General features: G+C 46.0%; 1 protein-coding gene and 1 long non-coding RNA gene across 3 annotated transcripts in view; both read left to right on the top strand.

Moving 5' to 3' along the window:
* The window catches only part of LOC125945518 (uncharacterized), a 166,816-nt gene extending 156,245 nt beyond the window's left edge, over window positions 1-10,571 (top strand). The window contains exons 1-3 of one of the 2 annotated variants that reach the window (XM_049667331.1): window positions 860-994; window positions 6,451-6,574; window positions 10,370-10,571. In XM_049667331.1, the coding sequence (XP_049523288.1) occupies window positions 895-994; window positions 6,451-6,574; window positions 10,370-10,493 (348 nt within the window). In that variant the 5' untranslated portion in view covers window positions 860-894 and the 3' untranslated portion in view covers window positions 10,494-10,571. Of the gene's footprint in view, window positions 1-859; window positions 995-6,450; window positions 6,575-10,369 lie in introns of those variants that run through there. The other variant, XM_049667332.1, reaches the window with a different exon arrangement.
* A 4,255-nt stretch (window positions 10,572-14,826) lies between these two features.
* Window positions 14,827-19,726, top strand: LOC125945525 (uncharacterized). Its single transcript, XR_007466968.1, has 3 exons — window positions 14,827-14,962; window positions 19,115-19,238; window positions 19,507-19,726. It is a non-coding gene; the product is annotated as an uncharacterized LOC125945525 (long non-coding RNA).
* Window positions 19,727-24,605: the final 4,879 nt, after the last annotated feature.

The following is a 24,605-nucleotide window of genomic DNA, read 5'->3' as shown; positions in this document are numbered from 1 at the left end:
AAGAAAGGCTCCCAAACTTACCGAGAGCGAAGTGTATACAGCCTGCTATTCAAATTTCTTCAGGCGACTAAATATATACGCATGAAAGCGAAAGCGCTCGCATGCACCGAAAACGAAAGCACATCTTATGGGTATTCCTGGTCGTCAAGGCTGAAGCTGTTTGCGCCGAACCACGCAAGCCGACGAGAAAAACGGGGTGATCTGAGTCGACAGTTATGGCACTAAACACAGGTCCACAAAATATGGGCGCGAATAAAAAAAAAAGAGAAGACCAGCAAAAAAAGCTAACTCAACGGGTGCACTCAAAATAACGGTCGTTTTCATTCGTCTTCAGTGAATCGGCTCAAAATTTTATGCGGCATGCTTGCTCACTGCTATAACATACGTACAAAAATTGGGGTACTCCTATGAGCTTTTCTCAACAAAACGTAGGGCTGATTTACGGAATTCGTTCTGAAGAAGGATCATTTTACGTTATGATTTCCAGTCATTTTTTCGATAATCTAATTCCTCTGAAATGCACAAGAAGTGCTTCTTTGTATCCTAGGAACCACGTACGCCTGTGTCTTTCTCCGTTGCTGAAGTTGCATTTTATTTTTTGTCAGGTTGCTCTCCGGCTCTGCAAAGCTTATCCCTGAAGGAGGCATGATTTTGTATGAAGTATCAGTGGTGGTAGAAAGGTTTAACGCAAAACGTTGAAAATATTTAGGAGCATTGGGGAGTGAAAATTTCCAGACAGCCCAATAAAGTACCATAAATCGTGTGGAAAAAAGTGCCTTCAGAGGTTTTTGAAATAAAATACTTATTTAAACTTACCGATGCCTGGTAAATTTCAAGAGCGCCAAGAGAGGACTGACTTCTTTCACTAGAAGTCACAGAAGATCTGGTCGTAGCATGCGCTTCGCGGTAACAGTCTTGTGGGCTTGGCTCACGCAGCTGTACCATATTTCTGACGGAGAGTTCATTACGGAGTTCGTGCCCATAGGTAGCTTGGGTGAGTTATTAGAAATCTTTAACTATCTCACAACTTCTAGTGATAGGCATGACTCAGCTGGATACTACGCCGAGTTTTTTAATACACGGTGAAGTGAAGTTTGTGAAGGCAACTACGGCAATATTTCAGTTGTAGCCAATGTCTAGCCACGTTTTGCATTGTTGCAATGATGAGAGCGTTCGCGCAATGTCTGGACAGTCATAGAGAAAGGATTCGTCGACACGTAAGTCATTTCGCGCCATTTTGATGCTGTCGACTGTGTCCAGGTGGCCAGTGGTACGGGATATAGAACTTTTGGAAGGCTGTCTAGCTTGTTATTTCAGGAGAAAGAAGATAATATTCTTTCCGTGGAGGCACCAACGCTATTAATCGTCCAATCACGCAGTGCAGTGTTCGTGTCGCCATAGATGGAATTTTCCACCACATTGTTTTTGCAGTCTTTGGTGAGTGTATACCCCCCACATCATTTTGGGGTGGGATTTATTATCTTCTGCGTCCGCTTCTACGTCTTGTCGTCAGCGCCTCCTACAACAGGATGCCACCATCTGTTCTCCCCCTAACCATGAAGAACGCATTCGCCTCGTCACGTCCTCCGATTACTTTGTTTGGCCATCTAGAGAAGAGAATATAAGTGTCAACGCCAACAACATCGTGGATAGCGACGTACACATTCTACCCTACGGCCATACCCTATCCCGAGGAATTCTCATTACCCCTGGCCTTATTCACTTCTCCGAGGGGTCTACATTGCTTACCGCCTTAAAGCAAACTCCCGAACCCCAACTGTTGCCCCGGGGACCAACTGTCACTTGCGCTGTTGACACTCACTTCGCTGCAACTGTCGCCTATTCGACAGTGCCACCATAGTCAGGATTGCCGCCAAGCAATTTCTCTTACACATCATTGTCGGTAAACATAAGCCCTGACGTGACACCTGCCCAGAATCACTATCTCCTCGCCCTATTGAGCACACACCGTTTCTTGTTGGACGTCAATTCGCCAGTCCTAAGTATATAAGACTACCGCTGCTACTCACCGCATACAGACTGACGTCTCCCGCATTGTTCTCCGGCGCCCACATTGCGTGTCTCTTACAGAGCGCAAAACGATCGAGAAAAACGTATCATACATGCTTTGGCGAAATATCATACGTCCCTCCTCGAGTCCCTGGGCCTCACCAGTTGCTCTTGTACAGAAGAAAGACGCTTCAGTGTGTTTTTGAGCCGATTACCGTGCGCTGAACAAGATCACGCACAAAAATGTTTACCCCCCGCCATGGATCGACGATACACTATATTCGCTACACGACGCCGAATATTTTTCTAACCTTGACCTTAGATCAGGCTACTGGCAAATACCGATGTCCGAATCCGACAAGGAAAAAAATAGTTGATCCCTCTTTCATAGCAGTCGGTAAAATACGAAAGTGAAACATGTCTTCACAGAAGCCGCTGCATGTTTATTGTACGCGAAGAATTAGGTTGCAAGTACAGCCATCTGCGGCGCGCTACCACTGCACAGGGATCCTCAATAACTGCCACAGAAGCGAAAGCTGTCGAACGACTGGCGACCGAGAAACATCCTCTGGAGACACAGCATTCCACGTGCCGGAGCACTGCGCAAGTCCGCCATAAACCGCAGGCAATCGCAAACCGTACAAGCGAAACCAAGCAGATTGTTAGTAAATCGCTTCGTGTACTCACGGTCCGCTGTAGAGAAAAGCGCACGATTTGCGGGTCGGTGACCGTGTTGCAGGTTTGCTTGGCACGCGGCGTGCTGTTGGCGAGCGGGGTCCTGCTGCCGAGTCGCTTTGGCGAAGGTACGGGAATTTGGGTCCGGCTGCGTAGTGTCTTGGGCAGCCAGTTGAGTTGCGACGCGCTCAGCTTCAGGAATGCGAGTGGTAGAGTTCGCAGCTAGCTAGCACCGCGCACTCGTGAAGGCGTTCTGCTTCACTCTGGCGTGTCTCTCGCAGGACCAAATCGAGATTCGCCCGTCGCCTCGTTGCCTTTCTGCGCCGCTTAGCGCAGCAGTTTTCTTAGTTGGTGCCACCGCAAGCCAAGCAGTATGCGGCGTGTAAGCACTGCTGATGCATGTTGAAGCTGCACTCCTTAGGTGATCGACGAGGCGTCACAGGCTAATCGAACGCGAAAGACAAACCATGTGCGGAAACTGCGTCACCACTTCAGCAGAAGGCCTACGCTGCTGGCTACACAGTGTTGTAGGAACGCTGGCTGGAGCCTCCGCTGTGCTGAGACCACCGAAGAACTCTCTGTCAGAGCTCGCTAGGGTTATGATGCAGTACTTCGTTTTACCGCTCCCAGATGGTGGCGCCATTCCTGTCAAGACAGATCATTTTTTATGCGTCACATCCGTTAAAGGAATTTGATCGTGAATCCCGGCAATAAGCAATTTCGGGTTAGGGTCATGATGCAGTACTTTGTTTCAGCGCTCCGCTCCTAGTGGCGACGCCATACCTGTCGAGACTGCTTTTTTTACGCGTCCCATCCGTTCCAGGAAGTTGATCGTGAACCCCGGCATTAAACACTTTCATGTTAAAAATGGCGTTTGCCACCCCAGATGGGCTCTACGAGTTTAATATGACACCTTTCGGACACTGCAATGCGCCTGCCACGTTGGAATGCATGATCGATAATGTCTTGTGTGGTTTGAAATAGAAGACATGCCTGTGCTATCTCGACTTCATTGTAAGGCCTTCAACCGCGTTCTTACAACATTTGCAACGTTTTGATGAAGTACACGGCAGACATGAAAATGCTGGCCTACAACTCAACACAAAGACTGCAGTTTCGCCAGCAAGATCATCAATGTTCTGGGGCACTTAGTCAGCAGAGGAGGTATTCGACCGAACCCTGAGAAGCTTGCCGCCGCCTTCGAATTTCGTCATCCGCTGTTTCAAAAAGACCTGCGCAGTTTTCTTGGACTTGCTTCTTACTTTGGGCGCTTTATACGCAACTTCTCAGCGCTTGCGTCTCCATTCCATCAACTCCTCGCAAGTAACGCGCCCTTGGTTCGGTCCGACGAATGTGAACGTGATTTGCTGCCTTTGAAACATGCCTTGTCGTCGGACCCGGTGCTTTGTCACTTCGATCTGAACGCACCCACCATCCTTCACACTGACCCTAGCTGCCATGGTCCCGGTGCCATTTTACTGCGACTCCTGCTGGGGGCGAAATGCGAAAACACCTGTGTACTTGGATTTAGGTGCACGTTAAAGAACCCCAGGTGGCATAAATTTCCGGAGACCCCCACTACGGCATGCCTCATAATCAGAACTGGTTTTGGCACGTAAAACCCCATAATTTTTCAGTGTCCGGTAATTCGCGAGCCGCGTTGTCACCTACTCGTGGCGCAGTTATTCTTGTAGTGACTAAGCATATTCTACGTGGCTACTGGCGTAGAGAGTCGGCAGTGATGTAGTAGTTTACGCGGAGTTCATTTTTTAACAGCGAAGCTGTTTAAAGCCAGCCGTAATTTGTGGTTCGTATCAAGAAACTGCCACACCGTAGGCATGGCAACTAGGCGACGCCATGGCGTCGCCTAGTTGCCATGGCTACGGTGTCGTTCTTTGTGTCGGCTTGTGTCGTTCTTTCGGTGTGCGTTAAATAAATCCAGGTGGCCACGATGAATCCGCAGCTCTCTATTATTGCGTCCCTCGTAATCCACAGCAGTTTGGAGACGCTAAGCCCCATAATATAAATTCTTTAACGACGCCTCAATTTCTTACCTCCCTTCGTTCCTTTAAGCTCGACTGCACTGCAGGTATGGCCACGGTAGCTCATTGCAACGTCGCGTGCATGCTCCTGGCAGGTGAATAGGTGAAAACAAGCTAGCGTGTGCAAAGCAGTGAAGCTTCCGATATTTGTAATGCTGTTACGGTAGGCTCACGGGCGGAGATACCGACGTGCCTTGCTGCTTCAAAAATGAACACTGAATTATTAACTACAACGGAACAACATAATAGGATTGGTTCGAGAATATTCTTCTTGATACTCACAAAAAGCTATATATGTCCGTCTTTCGGACAGGGCATCCCTGTTGAGGCCAGTGGAGGTGAATGGAAATATTTGTCGGTTTAACAAACTTAGACGTGCCGGTAATATCCTGCCCGCTTATTCGACGTCTCAGAATATCGGAGCCGCATTGTCGTTATACCGTCGAGGCAGCGCAACAGCGCGGATCAGTTTTAACTCAACCTTCTGAACGAGGTTGAAAGTTTCTCAGACAAAGCCGAGTTCCTGGTTAAAGAGTGACTGCAGCCGCATCATAGCGAATAAAGATAAACATTAAAGAACTACATTTGCCTGACGAAGCAGTTTTTTCTTTTCGTGCAGCCCCCATGCTCCGTAATCCTACCCGATTTAGCCTTCCCGCCCCACATGACAGCTGTTGAAAGCGCTATTCGTATACTGATACTCATTTAAATACATCTACTGTCACCAACCACCTAAGCATCGGTAACAGCTACGCAAACTATGTGTATATCACGCACGATCGCCGACGGTGAACGATCGACATAAAACGACAGCCTCGTATCTACAAATAGCGGTGCGAGTCCTCCGTGACAGCGTAGTGATGTGGAGTAGTGGTTAGCCTGTTTGGTTCTCACGCGGTGTACCCGTGTTCGATTCCCAGTGTTCCCACGTTTGTGTGAAGAGCGTTGCCATGCTTGTGTAGTGTGTTACCAATTTCCTATATGTGGTTCTATGCAATGTCTATGAAACAGCGCGCAAAACCACTGTGGACGGCACCGGTCTTAAAATAACTTTTTTTCGGAAAAAAATGCCCAATGGGCCGCATAAGATTTGAGCCGCTTAAGATTTGGGCCGCTTAGTAAGCCGGACAGATTTGATCTGCAATACCGCATAAATATTTGGGGTTATGCGTGACGTTCACCAAGCGGCCCCACTATGGGCCGTTTATACGCAGGCCGCATAAGCAAGAGCCGCATAAAATAGGCCGCATAGGCAGTAGGCCGCTTACAGTGAGCCATTTATGAGCGTCGAAATTTTGATCTACTTTCCGCCCTATATTCGTTGTTTTAAGCCGGTATTTGCTAACAGTGCACACAGACACGGCTCCACCGAGCTCCCGCCAGCTGCGCGCCAGCTGCGTGACCGTGGCGTCATCCCGGTGCTCGCCGCCCGAGAGAAATAAATAAATGAAACAAAGTGAACGTTCTTGGCAAGGCACGATTCGAACCCGGGTACCCACGGTCCAAAGGAGAGCGTCATAACCACTGCGCTTGCACCCACGCTTGCAGAACGTGCATTTATGGGAACCACATGGTTACACTGTACTGACGATTGCAACACAACTTCCTTTGGGAGAGAGAAAGAGAAAATGAGAGCAAGAGAGAGAGAAAGAGAAAGAAGGAAAGAGAGGGAGAAAGAAATTCAGTGTTTGCGTTGTGATTATTTTGTTTTCCTCCACGGAAGGTTCCTGTGTGGTCAACGGAACAGCAGTCGACTATGGCAGAGATTTCGCTCTCGAATGGCCATGCGAAGAATGGAACTGCTCCGGCGCGATAAATGAAACTCACGCCATGCTCCGTCGTAAAACGTAGGTACCTTGCGCTGCCTCACTCATTTAGTATGCAGAAAGACCATGACAATTTTATACATAAATGCTAGCCACTATTACGCACTTTCAAGAAACTTCTCGTTATCTGACTAAACTACATAAGCTCGCGAATATTTCTATAAATCAAAAAAGACGACCGCACCTTCTACGACAATAACCAAGCGACTGTATCATTAATCTAGTCCACAAATTTGCTGATTACTTTATGTGTTTATTTACTACCAACGCACTTTTCCTATTGCGCTTATTTGGACGCCATTTTATTACCCCTAAAAGGAATATCCGATGGAAATGTGAACAATACCTCAGGAACTAAAGATACCATCGCGGCCATTGATGCGATGTTTGCGGCCTATTCATATGAATTTTACTCGAAGTGTCAAAATAGCAGCTGACTTCACAAGTAATCTGGAACGAATAATGCTGGAGGTACTATCAGTCGCAAATACCATTTCGTGCTGTTGTGAGATATTTTGTCGGGGTTGGAACTTAGTCGTATGTCAGTGGGTCGATTGGCACTAGCAACCAGGAGTATACAATGGATAAGACAGCGGAGGATGAGATGGATTGGACCCTTTTTCAAATCAGAGAAGCGCGAAGCAATATTATTTTTTATTCAGAAACATAAATGAAAATGAATGGCCGGGTTAAGTGCAATATATTTACGCTTTAAAAGCGCAGTCACGGGTGGAAGGAATAGGTCAACAAAGTTGGCAACAAGGTACAGGGTAATTGAAAGTGTAAAAACCCAACCAGGAGTCATCAAAAAGAAGGAGAGAAAAACAAACAGACAATAAATTACGCACAAATGGTCGAAAGATCGCACAGAGATTAAAAAAGATGGTAAGCAAAAAATTGGGAGGGCAAATGTTGATGATATCGGAAAAATCGGTGCCTTGCTATTGGATTCCTGAGCTGCCTGCCTCAGGACAAAATCATATCGGAGCAAATATTCGCAACAAGACGAGGCATTTGTCAGCTGACGAAAATGTCTGGAGGAGCCTAAGAACATGGTAATAGAATGCCAACATTTTGACCCAGCAAAAGCCGTAGTCCACCTTCCAAAAGGGATTAAATTAGAAGCGAATTGGGAGCTTTAACTGGTCAGAATCCGAGATAAGCTGAAGACGTTTAGAGTATTCGTGAAAAAAAAATCAAGGAATGGATTGAAAAACCAGAGACGTTGCAAGCATAAGTATATGTGCAATACAGAGAGATTGGTTCTAATGAAGTAAAAACGATAAAAAAAGGCGGTGAGAAAGCTGACTGCAATAGTTGAACATATAATTAGATCAAGCAGGCCACGTGACTACTAGGGGCCGTTGGCTTTCAAAGGAGATGGCCAAGAAACTATCATCATCATCATCATCATCATCATCATCATCATCATCATCATCATCATCATCATCATCATCTCGGGCCACCAGACGCTGGCTCGCTCTACTTTTAGTGAATGTGAAGAAACGGACGCCAATCTTGAACTTCGTGTAAGCAGAATATTCTGAGTGAACCTTAAAAAGAGAGCCACACAAACGAAATGAACTTTCGTGATGCTTACGGCGGCAGACTACAGAACCCAGGGGCGTTCTTCCACCTAGCAGAATTAATTCAATGAGGCTGGGATCAGAAAAATCGTTTCGGAAACCACAGTGCTGCAGCTCGGATGCTATCAGAAGCTCTTGAGATCACGACACAATATGTGACAATATTTTCTGTAGGATGGGACGTTTACACTATGCAACACCAGAACGCCTTCGCAGACTGCGGGACAGTGCCCACAGAAACAATTCTGCTTTGTGTGTGTGTGTGGCTTTCTTTCTTCTTCTTCTTATTATTATTATTCTATTTACCCCTCCCCCGGTACAGGGTAGTCAATCGAAGATAATCTCTGGTTAGCGTCCCTGTCTTTCCTTTGCATTTCTCTATATCTCTCCCTCTGTCTCTTGTGTGAGAACTTGAGGCAATGAAATCTGAATGCCGGACTATTGCTGCCCTCCCACTCACTGGTCCATCGGGACACGTGGACATAAATTTGGGCTTACTTTCATAGGGAGTGCACACACGGATGCTGTGGTCGTCGACAGGATTGCTGCCGAAAAACGACTTCTCCCACGAATGCAGACGTGGAATTAGGTGTTTTTTTTTAATCTGCATCTGCTAAAACGCATGCGTGTCCCATTACGTGATTGTCGGTCTTACATATGAGCCTTTCGGTAAGGCAGTCTTCTGACCGATGCTGCGAGGCCGAACATTGCCTTTAGCGTCGCACAACTTGTTGCCGAGCACAAAATAGCGGAACTTCCGCATCTGTCGCCGTCTCTCGACAGTTTTACACAGTTTTTTCTTTGTCCATTCGTGAAGTAAGCCCAACCTCAGGCAGGGTCTGAAGCTGTGTTTAGACATTAGAGCAGGCTACTTCTAATGGGAGCTGCACAATTGATTTAGATGTTGGAAGCTTTTCTTTTTTTATTTATGCTTTCTCTGTCTATCTTCTTGGCTTCACAGTTGTGAAACAAAGGAGTTTTCGCAGTAGAAAGGCGGACAAAGGGGAGTTTGTTGCCAGGAGAACAGTAGCTACGTGTCTATACTGGCCGTTGGAATCAGTCAGCGCGGGAACACGAGAGCGCCACTGGCGCTGAACAAGCTAGTCCCCATCGTCGTGCTCTTCCTCTAATATTTTATCATCATCATCATCATCATCATCATCATCATCATCATCATCATCATCATCATCATCATCATCAGCAGCAGCAGCAGCAGCAGCAGCAGCAGCAGCAGCAGCAGCAGCAGCCGCAGCCGCCGCCGCCGCCGCCTGTATTCATGTTCACGGCAGGGAGAGGCCTCTAATACTTAACAACAGTCGAAGGTATAGTTTTGCGGAGAAGCTCTAAATCAACGGACAAATATATCGTGAAATGTTTTGACTTCTGCTTGATAAATAGAGAATGCGTTGTTTCTTCCATTCTTTAGCTTTCCCTGCATCGCTGAATTGCTAGACATAAGTATCCTTGGTTTGATGCGGAAAATTTCCTGTGGCGTTTTGCATACTGAAAAATGAAAAATCAGTGCGATTAATCGCACGTTGGCGCCCTCTTCTGAGCGTGGGACTGCTCCAGGTTTCAAAAGATCGGGCTTCCTGTACCGGCTATATTTCGATGCGAAGCGAAGATGGTCGCCGCCGTAACGGATGGGGCACGCATAGCGATAAGGCTTGCTACGTGTCGCAGAACTTGGTGCATATAGGAATATTGCGGCGAAAGACATTCTAATTTGAGTAAATGTAGGTACGCATTGCCTGCGCCCGTTTAGGGCACTAAAGTGAACGGACGTCGAAGCCAGCGGTTAGGGCATAATGAGAGAGAATCTTTAGGGAGCCCCGAAAAACGATACCGACGCGCAGCGTACACATCCTTATTGAATTATTTTTTTTATTTATTTAATGCTATGAACCCCGCTACGGCTATGGCAGTGATGTCTAAACAAAAAATAAGAACAAAGAAATGAAAAGCGAAATGCCAACTATTGCGCTACTCAAGCGCTGATAATGTGATCTGTAGAGGAGGGACACATGTATCGCTTGGACTAGCCTGTAGTCGCTCGATATCATTGCTTTGTTGGTTGATGACATAATTCTTGTGCAATGACATGACCCGAATTTTCAAGGTCGTCTTTAGCTTTGGTCATGTTTGCTTGCCTTTCGAACTACATCTGCTACGAGGTCACTCAAAAATAAATCTTCATCTACTGATCAAATTTTTTTATCTCCGTTTGCAGTTGCAGGAAGCCTGACCCACCGAATCGTTACTGCAGGATAAAGAAGGACAGAGGCCGGTTCTCCCGTTGTTGCCCGCGTAGAGTCTGTCACCTTGAGGGTTGGCCCGATGAAGAGTACGAGTGACTAGCCTTAAATTGCCGTACCTTGGAGGGCGGTGAACGTGGGCAACAAGAAATGACATACAAGATGAACAGATTTGTGGCGGAACGCATCAATAAAGATATTGTTGAACTTTACTCGTATTCAATCCAATGGTGTAAGATTCCCACCTTATGGTGCCTTAGTGTGTAGTTGAATCAATATTGTAGAAGCACATAACTGAAAAACGGCGACTTTGTTGCTGCTCATGTTTCTGACGAATAATTGTTAAACATGATCTTCGCATTCCCACAATTTGTTATGGAAGTATGTTCTTGTGCCCCCCCCACTATGCCCTCTTCGGGAGGGCCTTTAGGGGTACTTTGAATAAATAATTAAAAAGTTTGGTGCCATTGCCCTCTGAGACGGTAGATGAGCAGCAGAGCTGTATATATGGCGATAAACTATATTGATTGAAATAACGACACATACCGCAATAATTGTAATTTTCTACCGTCTTTATTGTTTTGGCACTAAGGTGACTAAGCTAGCATTTCCCGCCTCGCGGTATTCCGGGTCTTGACGCACGACACGCACACGCTTGACGTTAGCGACCCGGTCATCGTCCGTATACTGTCCTCCAGCCATCGGCGTGCCCATGCGCGTTTCTGTTGTCGACGGCAGTCTTCACGGGCACGCTGTTCTTCGTCCGGTGTGACAATACGCGACGGAGCAGAACCGTCGGCCGACGTGTACTCGCCATTAGCAGCCTCCCGCCGCCTTCGCGCCCCTTCTCGCTTCTGCTCACGCCGTCGTTCTCCTTAGGCATGCTGTTCTTCCTCGGTCCGCACAATCCGCGGCCTACCCATCACACGGCCGGAACGCAGCTGAGACAACGTGTCTATGTAGTGTGTGACGTCACCAGCCAAAGGTATACACCCTTTGGCTATTTGGCTAGTTTTTTGCTCAACGGAGCTGACTGTAAAAGGAGATGACGACGAACGCGCGAGCAGTGGCAGAAGTGCGTTCCCGCGGTTGCGCTGACGGGCGCCAACCAGCCAGCTGTGGAAGAAGATGATGACGATCGAGCCATTGCTGATGATGATAGTTTTTGGTCTACGCGCTCGGTCTACGTAGGCAGCAATGCGCTGGAAACTAGCGTATAACAGCTCCGCAGTAATAAATACATATTTCAGGTACACATGATGGCAGTTTCATAAAAGAGTTTAGCATGTGATATTCAAATGAACTTACATACCTTTCTAATCCCGGGCTGCTTGCATCAGCACATTTATCATTTGAAGGGCAGAACTGAAATTACATTAAAAGGCCCCCCTACCCAGGCTTCATAGCTAATTGTAGTTATGTGCTGGAAGTTGTTACGTACCCTCTAGGGAGTGTTCTACGGCAAGCATTTTTCAAATTAGTTCGATAATACCAGAGGTAGAAATAATCTGAAGTGCGCTAAATCCATGATTTCAGGAGGCGAGCGTCACCACCAAAGTAGACGCTCGGTACACTGGCCCCCGTCTAGCCTCCGCAAGGGGAATTCCTTCCCTTCGTTCTCCCACACCGGAGCCGGAGGATCGCGTGATGATACGTCACGGGCCTTGCCTTCTTTTAACACGAAAGTGTTTTATGCCGGGGTCCGCCAAGACTTCACTGACGTATTTCCGTCACGGAAATACGTCATAGAACATAATACAAAGAAAGAAACCAGAAGAAAAAGTTCCACAAACATGCAAAATTTGGAAATCGAACCCACGACCTCTCGGTCCGCGACGATAGATCGCCGAGCGTTTAACCCATTGCGCCACAAACGCATTTGCAGAGAGCTACACAGACGCGCCTTATATATCTAAAGCCCAGACCACACGTACGCTTGCAAACGCGCGCGAGCTCGCGTCCGCGTGCCCACGCATGCGCAGACGGTGCGGCACGGCTCGTACGCGTCGAAACGCGGCGCGATCTCGCTGATCAGCTCCTCTCAGTTATCGCGCGCCTGGGCTGCCTCGCGTCGGCGCGCCTGGCTACGCAGCGACGGCGCGGTACATTCAACTCTCAGTTAAGCAGAATTATACCATGCAAGAAAGTGCTTCTTCTTCACTTTTTGGGCTGATCTAACAGCTCCAAAAAGATAAAAATTACGTTTATAAATATCGAAGCATTTTGAAGCACTGCCAACAACGAAATACGAAGTGGCGTCTGCCAAGGTGTAAACAAGTGATGCCAGTGAGCGCGCGCTGTCGCGCGTATTTGTGGATGCAAAACGCCATTCCTCGCTAGGCGCGGCAACCGCAAGGCGCGTAGACGCGAGCTTACGCGCGTCCGCAAGCGTACGTGTGGTCTGGGCTTAACACTCCTCCGTGTACCCGCGCTCTTGCTCGGGGCGGTGCCGCCGCCTACGAGCAGAAAAGAGAAGTACTGCATTATGACACTAACGCGCACCGACAGTGAACGCTTCGGTGGTCTCAGCATTACGACGCCTCGATGCCAGCATTCGAAGGGACGCTGGCATCAAGAAGCACTACCAACGCCACCTAGGTGGCGTTCACCGTACTCAGCACAGCGGAGCGTGGCCTCCGCAATTAGCTCTGAAAATGTTTCTGAAGTTGATCGCGGAGGCTGCAATTACGACGCGCTGTACGCGCTGATTTGACTCGGTGACGATTCAGTTACGTGCTTTGTCTTGCGCGTTGTATTAGTGTGTCAGTTACGTGCTTCGTCTTTCGCGTTGTGCTAGCGTGTGCAGCGTAGTGCAGCTTCCATATGCACGACGGTTGCTCATGGTCATCGACGTTGGTAGTCGTGATGGAGGAGACGTGCCACCAGGCGTCAGCGTGGGTGCATCAACGCCTAAGGGCGCTTTAGCCACAAAACACCAATAGACATTATATATCAATGTGCAATAAACATTACACTACTTCTGTGAAGACACGTTTCACTTTCGTGTTCTATACCGATTCCTATATAAGAGGGATCAACCACATTTTTCTTTCTCTCTCCCTCTCTCTCGCGTTCTTGCTGATTGGCGGGCTTGCGGTGACGCTCTGGCGCTCGTTTTGAACGACAGAGGAATTTGCACGCTCTGCACGAGAACACTTGATAAGCGGTCACACTCATAAGCGGCCACAATCACGAGCACTGGAGCAGAGGCGAAAGGATTGTAGAACACGGTAGAAATTGTCATAGTTTCGTTCTATGCACGCGGGACTACACGACGTGGGAGCAAGCAGACAAAACGAAGGTACATATCTCTTGCTACGGTACGAAGTTAAAAAAAAGAAAAACACGCGAGCATTCTATTTTTGTATGTTTTATTATTTCTCTAAAGTTTAATTTGTATATTTAAGGAACAGCTTAAACTAATAACTGACGTTGCCTTGAATAATTCTCGAAGTTATGTGTCACTGTGAATGACGTCACAACCCTGCCATGTAAGTAGGCGCACTTGTACGATTGACGTCGACTCTCCGGTTGGGAGCGCGGAGCCCGCGAGGAGAAGGGCAAACGGGGCTTGGTTTGAAATTTAAGCTCTTTCTGCGGTGCGCAGGGACGTAATACTTAGATGACATGACTATGAGTGCGCATTGTATGCAATGCGCTTGTCAACTCAAAATTTCCAGAGCTGGGGAGGGGCCCTGTAAATATATAAACATAATCGTTGGCATTTCTGTACGAAGATCTCACTAATGAGTCATGAAATTGCGCAGTACTCCTTCAAGCTTCGCGCAAGATCCAGTTGCGCAGCAAACGTGCCTTGCATTAAAAATTCTGAGCGAGATCTAATCTGCAGCTATAATATAGGCTGCGACTTCTCGGTTTCTGGAAATAAACTCATTAGACGTACTCATCCAGCTGTTTTGAAATGCTCTATTATGTGCTTATTCAATAAGATTACATAAACACGATTTTCTTTCTTGTTTTTCGCGAATGGAAGAGCAGACGTTGCGATGCTGTTATAATAGAGGAGTTACTTATATTTGCTGGTTTAATCCACTCGGCCAACATATTGCGCTAACAACTTTCAGAATTCTTTGCGGCTTCTATACAATATTACCACCTGCTTCTCTCGTTTTTCATTTCTATCATGAATTCCTATTGCTGTGCATAAAAATTAGCCGTTATGGACAGTAAGGCATTAGTAATTGGTTGTTGTTAGTCAAAAGCCCGGTTTCAAGAAAAAAGATGAAGTGATTATGATGGTGACCATAAACCATGTTTTGAAATTTTTATTATTAATGTGTGGATTGTCCTACGATTTCTAAAGGTAGAACAGCTCAGTAATGGTTTAGTTTATCACAAGACCACGTTCTCCGTTTTCGTTAGCGGACTCACAGCACTGCAATGACCTTAAACTCGGAATTACGCAGTCATTTCATTGGATGAAGGCAAAAGACTTATTATGTGTGACATACGTTTTTCTGTTGTAGTACTGTCAGTTGTGTGCGCCACGCTTGTTGAGTTGACCGATGAAAAACACCATGTTGTCATAGTTAGCATCAATTACGGTGGTGAGTAGTTTTGCAGGCTTCACTGCAACCAAGAATCCCGCAGTATAAATTTGCTCGCCACGCACGCAGTGAACACAGGATAATAAGGTGCCTTAGTGACTCAGGTTTCGTGTTAGGGAGAATGTTTCTTCCTCATCACTTTTGCAAATGTTGTAGACAGCATCGAGTGGCCCGTTACTCCCGTCACTCGGCCATGGCATGAAGAGACAGAAAGACAGTGCTCTAGCTGAGACGGTAGGGATAGCAAATTGGAGAAGTCAATAATAATCGATGTCCCATTAGATTCAGATTGCCAAGGGAACGTTTGCAAAATGCATATTAGAATGAAGTTGAGAAATTTTTGGCGTGTGGTGATGTTAGCTGACGCAAAACATTTGATACTGGTGATGGCTCGGTGAAGCATTCGCCCTCTAGTGGATTTAAAATCGGGTGATGGTAAAAAACAGCTCAAGTGATTTTGAAGAACCTCCTTTTTTTTCAGGGACATTCACCATGGAAAGCTTAACATTGAAAGCAATAGCAATAGTGGTAACACTAATTGTGCGTAGTGTTGGTTCAAAAATTTTTTTATTGCCAGAAGCACTAACTACTTTTTTTTTCGAAGTCAGTGTCCTGACTTCGTAATTTCCCTTTCCATTATACTTATGCGTGTATGTATTTGCTGTTTAACGTGATAGATAGTAAAACCAAGTCAAGCGAGGACTTCTGCTGAGCGAATCTCAGTGAAATTTTCGTAGTGCGTTAGGCTGGGTGTCCTGGTCGTGTGCACCAAATGAGAAGACGGAGAGTTCTTGCTTCCTGGCAATGCATCATCATCATCATCATCATCATCATCATCATCATCATCATCATCATCATCATCGTCATCATCATCATCATCATCATTATCATCATCATTATCATCATCAGAATATATTTATGTCCACTGCACGACGAATGCCTCTCCCTGCGATCTCCGATTACCTCTGCCTTGCGCTGGCTGATTCTAACTTGCGTCTGCAAATTTTTTAACTTCATCAATCCACCTAGCTTTCTGCCGTGCTAGACTGCGCTTCCCTTCTCTTGGTATCCATTCAGTAACCCTAATGGTACACCGGTTATCCATCCTACGCATCACATGACCTGCCCAGCTCCATTTTTTTCTCTTATAGTAAATTAGAATATCGACTATCCTCGTTTGCTCTCTGATCCACACCACTCTCTTCCGGTCTGTTAACGTTAGGCCTAACATTTCTCGTTCCATCGCTCTTTGTGCGGTCCTTAAGTTGTTCTCGAGCTTCTCTGTTAACCTCCAAGTTTCTACCCCATATGCTAGCACCGATAGAATGCAATGATTGTACACTTTTCTGTTCAACGACAGTTGTAAGCTCCCTGACAGAATTTGGTAATGCCTGCGGTATGCACTCCAATCCAATTTTATTCTTCTGTGAATTTCCTTCTCATGACCAGTGTGCCTTGTGAGTAATTGACCTAGATAAGCGTACTTCTTCACCGACTCTAGAGGCATGCATATTGTTCATTTATTGTCGTAAACACTTCTGAACCTTGCTCTCGATCGAAGAACTTCTATTTGGCCACACTTTTCTAGCTGTTGGTGATGTCAACGCAAACCGGACCACCAATTGTGCCGGAAATCTCTAGGCTTGCTCCGGCTTGCTCCACCGATTGCGTGCGACGTACTTGCTCCTGCGAAAGCAACGCAACCTTTCTTAACGCAAGAATAGGTGCACCGCTCTTGTTCTGTCATTCCCGCGAATGTGAGCCATGGCGCCGCGCGAGTGTGAATTCGTTGCAGTTAAACATGTTTCTCGAAAAGGTGATTACTGTCGCTCTTACAGTGCGTGCCTGTTCTGACATCAACACTGCTGTTAAGAGAAACGTGTTTGTCTCGCGGGACAGTTTCGACTTCGACGCAGTGTTTTTCAAATGCTTAAGTAAAACTATGCATGTGTCTTGCCTAAATTGAGTTATGCTACTTGTGACAAGATGCGCAGTCAATTTAGAAACAATGGCATCCGTAAATTCTGAATTGCAGCTTACAGGCTCAAACTCTAGCTCGTGTTGACCGTCGCATCAGTATCACATTTTGTTGTATAACAAGATGCCAGAAGACGAAACTCGTGGGCGAAATCCAATCAGTAGCAGAGCAGCTGACGCACAAGGTGAAAAAAAAAAAAAAAAACCCAGAGAAATGCGAGTCTGCACTCTTGTGAACAGGGTGTAATGACCATAGCCGCTGCTTTTGGAGTGATTAGACTGAAATAAATTTGCTTTTGTAGAATCGAACGCAAGTGAAGTAGAACCACCGATAGTGCTGCCGAACATTGGGAGGTCATGAATGCTACCGGAAGAAAGTGCTCGAAAATTTTGTCTGAAGTACTGAGCTTGCGTACAGCACCACTTTGTGTACGGTAACGTAAGGGAAATGGCTTATTCTTTCATATTATGATTACTGGTGGCCCTAATATTAAATAGTAGCAGAAGGATAGTCTTAATCTATTTTTTATGTGCTCTGTATCTTAAGTTCACACCTTCATGTGCCTCTAAGCACACGTAAGCTATCTGCGACAGTTTTCGTCAGGAGAATCCCTAACATTTTTCTGGAAAGTGAAATCGTGGTTAGGATTTCGATATCAATCATAATAAGATATACAGGAGTGAAACATAGGTTATAAATTATTATGTTGTGCTAGATGCCTAGTTGCAGTTTGTATAACAGACCCGGTGCTTTTAGTGCCGGGCATAATGGCATCGAAGTATACATTTCCTCTGAAAAGATTACTAACATTGATACTTACGCTTTAGGAAGACAGCTAGAAGATTGAAATAGCCTTGGCTATGGCCGTAATTTCTGACGAAGAGTGGTTATATATGTTTCTACAAAATGTGAAAATGAGCACGCTGGCTAATAATTTTTTTTTGCTTTTGCAGTGTACAGGTGCATGCTTCATTTGTCTGCTAGCCAGGGACGTGAGAAAATCTTAGTTATATAGTGAGCCCCCTGACTGTTGACCTTGGACTGTGTGCCAAAAAAGAATGGGTCATTCACCATAGTTGGCAGGGCCACACCTGCATGAAGATAAACGGAGATCAGCACACTCTGTGAATGTATTCAACAGCTGGCTTTACACGGTCAGAGTCTGTGGTACTGGGGACAAGATGATCTTTACCGAAAAGCGATGGCAGACAAAGCAGTTATTGATATGAAGTGCCCTGCTAACAAGTGTGAAACATGATTGGTTCTTTTCTGTTATGTCATAGGCAAGCAGCCTAGATATATAGTTCGTTCTCTGAAATAAAGGTTGTTGTGCGTTTTCTCTTGGGCCATCTCCGTCACTCTGTCACCCGCTACAACAGTTATTGTATTTTCGCTTGCTCAAAATGGCCGTGACCAGTGTTAGCAGGATTGAATTTAAACCGCAAGAGCATTGGTTAGATTCAATGCCTCTATTTTACGAACGCCTACGGATGAGCACTGTTGCATCATGCGCGTACAATCGCGATCTTACTCGGCAAACTTCATAGAAGGTTCACTTTGTGATATAGACAGGCCAAAAATTTTCACCATCGTCTCACCTCGAACTACGAATGTCAGGTTTAGTCGGCCGTTTTCTTTATTATGTTTGTTTCGTACTCTCCTCTATAATCTTCTGATCCCCTTCCCCGTCTCTATGCAGATCATCATGTCAGTGGTCCTATGTAAGCTGGCAAAAATATTCGCCTTCCAAAGGAGAAATTCTCTCTTCCTCTAGCCCGTCAAAGAGTACTGTGACGCCAGGAATAGTAGGAATAATGACAATATGCAGAGCTCTCGATGTGCCCATTAATCGTGAGATTAAGCGTATGAATCGTACTCTCTGTGCAAATCAGTGCTGTAAGTGAGCAATCCCTAAAACATAACACTGGTCTTGCTCGATTGGCAAAAATTGTACCCAAGGAAGTACATCATGGACAACGATTGCGGATACGTCGTAACGTTCAAAATGCGTTTCCAATAAGCATTGTTTATTCAGGTAGTAGATCCAGCAGCGGTCAGCATTCGAGTTGAGTAATGAAATGGTGACAATTTGTCAATGGCACCTTGTAACGATAAACAATTCTATAAGCAGCAAAATAAATATTTTTTTTTCGCATTCTTGTTTTTTATTCAAGGGGACTGCCTTTATCATGGACACTTTGTTGTTCAAGGCACGATGTATTATCTTGATACGCCTTGCGAACGATGGTTGTGCGCCAACAGGATCAATTATACAGACGGATATCTGCATCGTTTCAGGTTAGTTATTGTGTTCGTTATCCCTGAATGAGCTGCCACAAGTTGGGCCCGGCAAACTTTCTTCACTGAATTATTTTTTTTTCGGCTAGTAGAACACTAAATATTGGGTGCAAACATGCACCATTTCTTGTAACATTATAGATGAATTTATCGCCCCCTAGGTCTTTGTCCTCTAATGCACGGGGAATATGCATAGTGATTTTTTTGTGACGTTACTGCTTTTTTGGCTTGTTCTTACCATGTGTTCCTAAGGGAGTTCAATTTTCAGCTGCCCGGAACCCGATCCACCAAAGCCGCTCTGCTGGCATGAAGCAGGAAAGGGCAGGTACCCGAAATGTTGCCTACAGGAAGTGTGCCCCGTCCAAGCAAATAATACGGCAGTCTCAATGAGTCCTCTTCATCAAGACAGTGCATTGAAAGATGGCGCCACAGGCAAACGAATCAAGCGATGATGAAACACAATTATACCTTCACAAGGAAGCTCTACAATAAAGAATACCTGAAATATATGAGTTAATAATGACTACACCGTTTCATGACCATTTGATAAGGCGTCCATCACACTTATTTGACGTCCGCTGTTGGCAGATCATGCATAAATGTTTCATTATGTTTCATTTACCAGCATAAAAGCTGGTACCCACAATTAAAGGAAAATGCGCACCGAAAACAAGGGAACCACCAAGTTCACTACCGATCAGCCTGTTTTCATAGTAATGACCATGTGAGAAAAAGTGCTAATGTATTTTGATCACGCCATGAAAGAGATCCCATAATGGCCTTTCTCCAGGGGTTTGAGACTTTGGAGTTTATTGAAGACAGGGTCAGGAACATTCTTAAGGAGATGCCTGTCATGCCCTTCGTAATACTTTGGTGGGTATATGCGATTGCCAGTGTCAGCTGAACATTGCTTACCGCCGACGTGCTCATGCTATGTAATAGACTTCAGATATATTTTGCATGCATTTATTATCTCCCTACAGAAAAAATGTGGTTGATCCCTCTTATATAGGAATCGGTATAGAACACGAAAGTGAAACGTGTCTTCACAGAAGTAGTGTAATGTTTATTGCACATTGATATATAATGTCTATTGGTGTTTTGTGGCTAAAGCGCCCTTAGGCGTTGATGCACCCACGCTGACGCCTGGTGGCACGTCTCCTCCATCACGACTACCAACGTCGATGACCATGAGCAACCGTCGTGCATATGGAAGCTGCACTACGCTGCACACGCTAGCACAACGCGAAAGACGAAGCACGTAACTGACACACTAATACAACGCGCAAGACAAAGCACGTAACTGAATCGTCACCGAGTCAAATCAGCGCGTACAGCGCGTCGTAATTGCAGCCTCCGCGATCAACTTCAGAAACATTTTCAGAGCTAATTGCGGAGGCCACGCTCCGCTGTGCTGAGTACGGTGAACGCCACCTAGGTGGCGTTGGTAGTGCTTCTTGATGCCAGCGTCCCTTCGAATGCTGGCATCGAGGCGTCGTAATGCTGAGACCACCGAAGCGTTCACTGTCGGTGCGCGTTAGTGTCATAATGCAGTACTTCTCTTTTCTGCTCGTAGGCGGCGGCACCGCCCCGAGCAAGAGCGCGGGTACACGGAGGAGTGTTAAGCCCAGACCACACGTACGCTTGCGGACGCGCGTAAGCTCGCGTCTACGCGCCTTGCGGTTGCCGCGCCTAGCGAGGAATGGCGTTTTGCATCCACAAATACGCGCGACAGCGCGCGCTCACTGGCATCACTTGTTTACACCTTGGCAGACGCCACTTCGTATTTCGTTGTTGGCAGTGCTTCAAAATGCTTCGATATTTATAAACGTAATTTTTATCTTTTTGGAGCTGTTAGATCAGCCCAAAAAGTGAAGAAGAAGCACTTTCTTGCATGGTATAATTCTGCTTAACTGAGAGTTGAATGTACCGCGCCGTCGCTGCGTAGCCAGGCGCGCCGACGCGAGGCAGCCCAGGCGCGCGATAACTGAGAGGAGCTGATCAGCGAGATCGCGCCGCGTTTCGACGCGTACGAGCCGTGCCGCACCGTCTGCGCATGCGTGGGCGCGCGGACGCGAGCTCGCGCGCGTTTGCAAGCGTACGTGTGGTCTGGGCTTTAGATATATAAGGCGCGTCTGTGTAGCTCTCTGCAAATGCGTTTGTGGCGCAATGGGTTAAACGCTCGGCGATCTATCGTCGCGGACCGAGAGGTCGTGGGTTCGATTTCCAAATTTTGCATGTTTGTGGAACTTTTTCTTCTGGTTTCTTTCTTTGTATTATGTTCTATGACGTATTTCCGTGACGGAAATACGTCAGTGAAGTCTTGGCGGACCCCGGCATAAAACACTTTCGTGTTAAAAAGTTGAAATTGTGCTTGAAAAAATGGTTTTGCACTTTATAACAAAGATTTTAAGTAATCGAGACCCTTTGGGGCTTTTCTGACGTACACCGAAACCGATGGCGAAAGACGGGATTTATTTTGTATGAGCGTCAGGGACGCCGGTTGCGTCGTGCCGTTCGAGTATATATAGACGCCGGTTCTTCGCCACCCGGACGTCGCGGAGCTCGACGCGCACGCGCGTTGCGTCGGAGTATATCTGCGGCTTAATTAGGAGTAAGTTTTAGCTCAGGTGCTGCTAAGTTCGTTTTTCTCGGCGACCACTACACCAAATTTGACGAGGTTTGTCGCATTTGAAAGAAAAAAAGAAAGCTTAAAATCTAATGACTGTTGGTTTCGAATTTTCGATTTGGTTGTTAATTTTTTATTAAAAATTGACAAAAAATTGAAAATTTTCAGGAAACGAAGCTACCAAGTTTACAACATTGTAAATCCGCAATAAAAAACCACATCCCAATGCTGTGAATTGTATCTAATAGTACGTCTAAAGCGGACAAAATTGATATATTACACATGAATCACAAAAAAATTATAATATGGAAATACAGCTTTTTGCACAACCCTTCTACACAACGTAATAAATCCAAGGAAGATATAAACTGGCATATCGAATTTGCCCGCTTTGAAAGATCTAATCAAGGCCGTTCATAGAACCGCGACATCTGTTTTGATGCAGAGCTATTAATTTGTAAACTTCGTGATTCTATTTGTTTCGAACTTTCGAATTTAAAAAATTGTTTTAGCAAAATTCAGGCCCTAAATCGAAATTCCGCTTGCAACAGTCACTCCATAGAATTTACCTTGCTTTCTCAAATGCAACAAGTTTCATTAAAATTGGTCCAGGGGTTATCTCAGAAAAGCGTTTCTGCGTTTTACATGTATTTGAATAGGCCGCGTTGCAGTTGGGCTCGAGTTAAACTTCCTCTTAAGAGCGCCGCTCTAAAACGTTGGCGAAAGTGAGTTTCGAAACTATGACCCCACGCTCGAAAGCCGAGTGTCTTACCCAATGGACTAAACCAGCAACTCAAGATGGCAGGCTTGTGCAGTCTGCCTTATGACATCACGCTACTTGGACCGAAATTTTCATTGCCAAAGCCGGGGTCACGACAGCGGGGACGTCAAAATCACCACGGGCTTCTCGGGAGCGTCCCCATTAGATACTATGAGAATCGGGAAACGTGACATGACGTCACTCATCGACGTGGGCCGGCCTTGTACTATCTAGGACGCATTGGTCAAGCGTCTCAACGCACTCACTTGCCCGCGAGGAGCTCATAACACGAAGAACCGCTGAGCGGCGTTAATTGGATAATATTTTTTCACATTCACAACTAATAACCGTGCTTAGGCGTCCTCGGATTTCTTTCATGTTACCACGAGTCCTACAAAAATATACTGTGGCTATAGTACAACTGGATCTTCCGGTGATCCGCTCAATAAACAGATTGTACAAATATTATTGAGCACAGCTCATTGCTGTCTGCTGCCTTCTGGTTATTAGGACTAGTCAAGTTGCTGTTCGTGGCAACTTTTTGTAGCGTTAGTTACACTGGCCTAGCCAAGCCCGTTTCGCGTGGCACATCAAGAGCCGTGCTGCGCATGCGCAAGGATCAGTGATGTCACACGGCTTGCGCACCGGAACCACCGGAGCCGGCACCTCTCGCGCACTCCGCCGCCGCCGCGCGCGACTCACCGCCGCCGGTCTGCGCATTCCAGAGGAGTGACGTCGTAGCCGTGGTAGACGCACTGGCGCCGGCGCGCGCTCGCTGTGCAGTCGCCGTCTGACACTGCGCTGGAGCCGCTGCGCTTATGACTGGCGTTTGCCAGTGTGGTATAGCCATGGAGAAGGAGAGCGCAAATGCTGCTCAACAGCGCAGAAGAACGGAGAAGCTTGACTCATCGGATCCCGAAGTAGTTGCCTGGCAATTAGCGGTTGAGCGTAGGAGACAACCAGGAAAGCTAAGAATAATCAGCTGAACCTTTGCTAACGCTACGTATATCCTGGCATATCCGAGCTAAGCCGCTGCAACTTTTTTCCTAATGCCTTGGAACCTTGTACCACTTGTTTTCAAGAATAAAGGTATTATTATTATTATTATTATTATTATTATTATTATTATTATTATTATTATTATTATTATTATTATTATTATTAATGCTTTCTACGTTGATTGTATTAATTTTTTTCTTCTCGCATTCTTGAGGTAATGTGATGACAATGTATGCATCGCCATTGAGAAATTATTGTTGAATATAACCGATTTCACTGCTAATTCTAATACTCATTTCATTCTTTTCGCATATTCTCATGTATATATATATTTTCTTTCTTTTTCGTGTGCTCTGTAAAAATGGCTGTTTACTCAACCGTCTTGTATTTTGCTCGCATTAATTTATTCGTCTAAATTATCGATTGCAAAATAATTCCCCTAACGCATGTCTAAAATCTCTCCGACTCTTGCTCACTCCGCCTGAGTGGGTATGGGCTAGTGACTTTAAGGTCATCATCATCACCAGCAACAACATAAAATGAGATGGGGGACCTCCAGTGCGATGACGTACATACGTGAACAGCATGCTTGACACCTGTACATGAAGACACACAGTATCTGGAAGGCGTATGGTTGCGCTTGAAAGGTGGTACACACGGAGGCACTAAAGAAAATTTAAGAAGCGAACGCGGACCTGGTAATGTTTTTCTCTTAGTGTCCCCGTGTCTACCACCTTTGCAGCGGAACCATACATCATGCAGTAAGGTAAGGCCAACTAGTCTCCACTGAAGCACCTCTGAGCACACACTATAAACGCAAACGCACCATCTTCACATACAACACTGTATGCAAGACACACATACACGTGTGTGTGTGGGTCATACACGCACGCACGCTCGCACGCACGCACACGGAAGCTGAGAACAAACACCAGTGTGCTTATAGTAACTATGCGCAGAGCGTTCATGCCAGCAGCAG

The sequence above is a fragment of the Dermacentor silvarum genome, chromosome 5 (assembly GCF_013339745.2).
Source record: "Dermacentor silvarum isolate Dsil-2018 chromosome 5, BIME_Dsil_1.4, whole genome shotgun sequence".
In the NCBI taxonomy this organism is placed as follows: Eukaryota; Metazoa; Arthropoda; class Arachnida; order Ixodida; family Ixodidae; genus Dermacentor; species Dermacentor silvarum.
The sequence above is the reverse complement of the archived record's forward strand: the minus strand, read 5'-3'. Positions and strand labels throughout refer to the sequence as shown.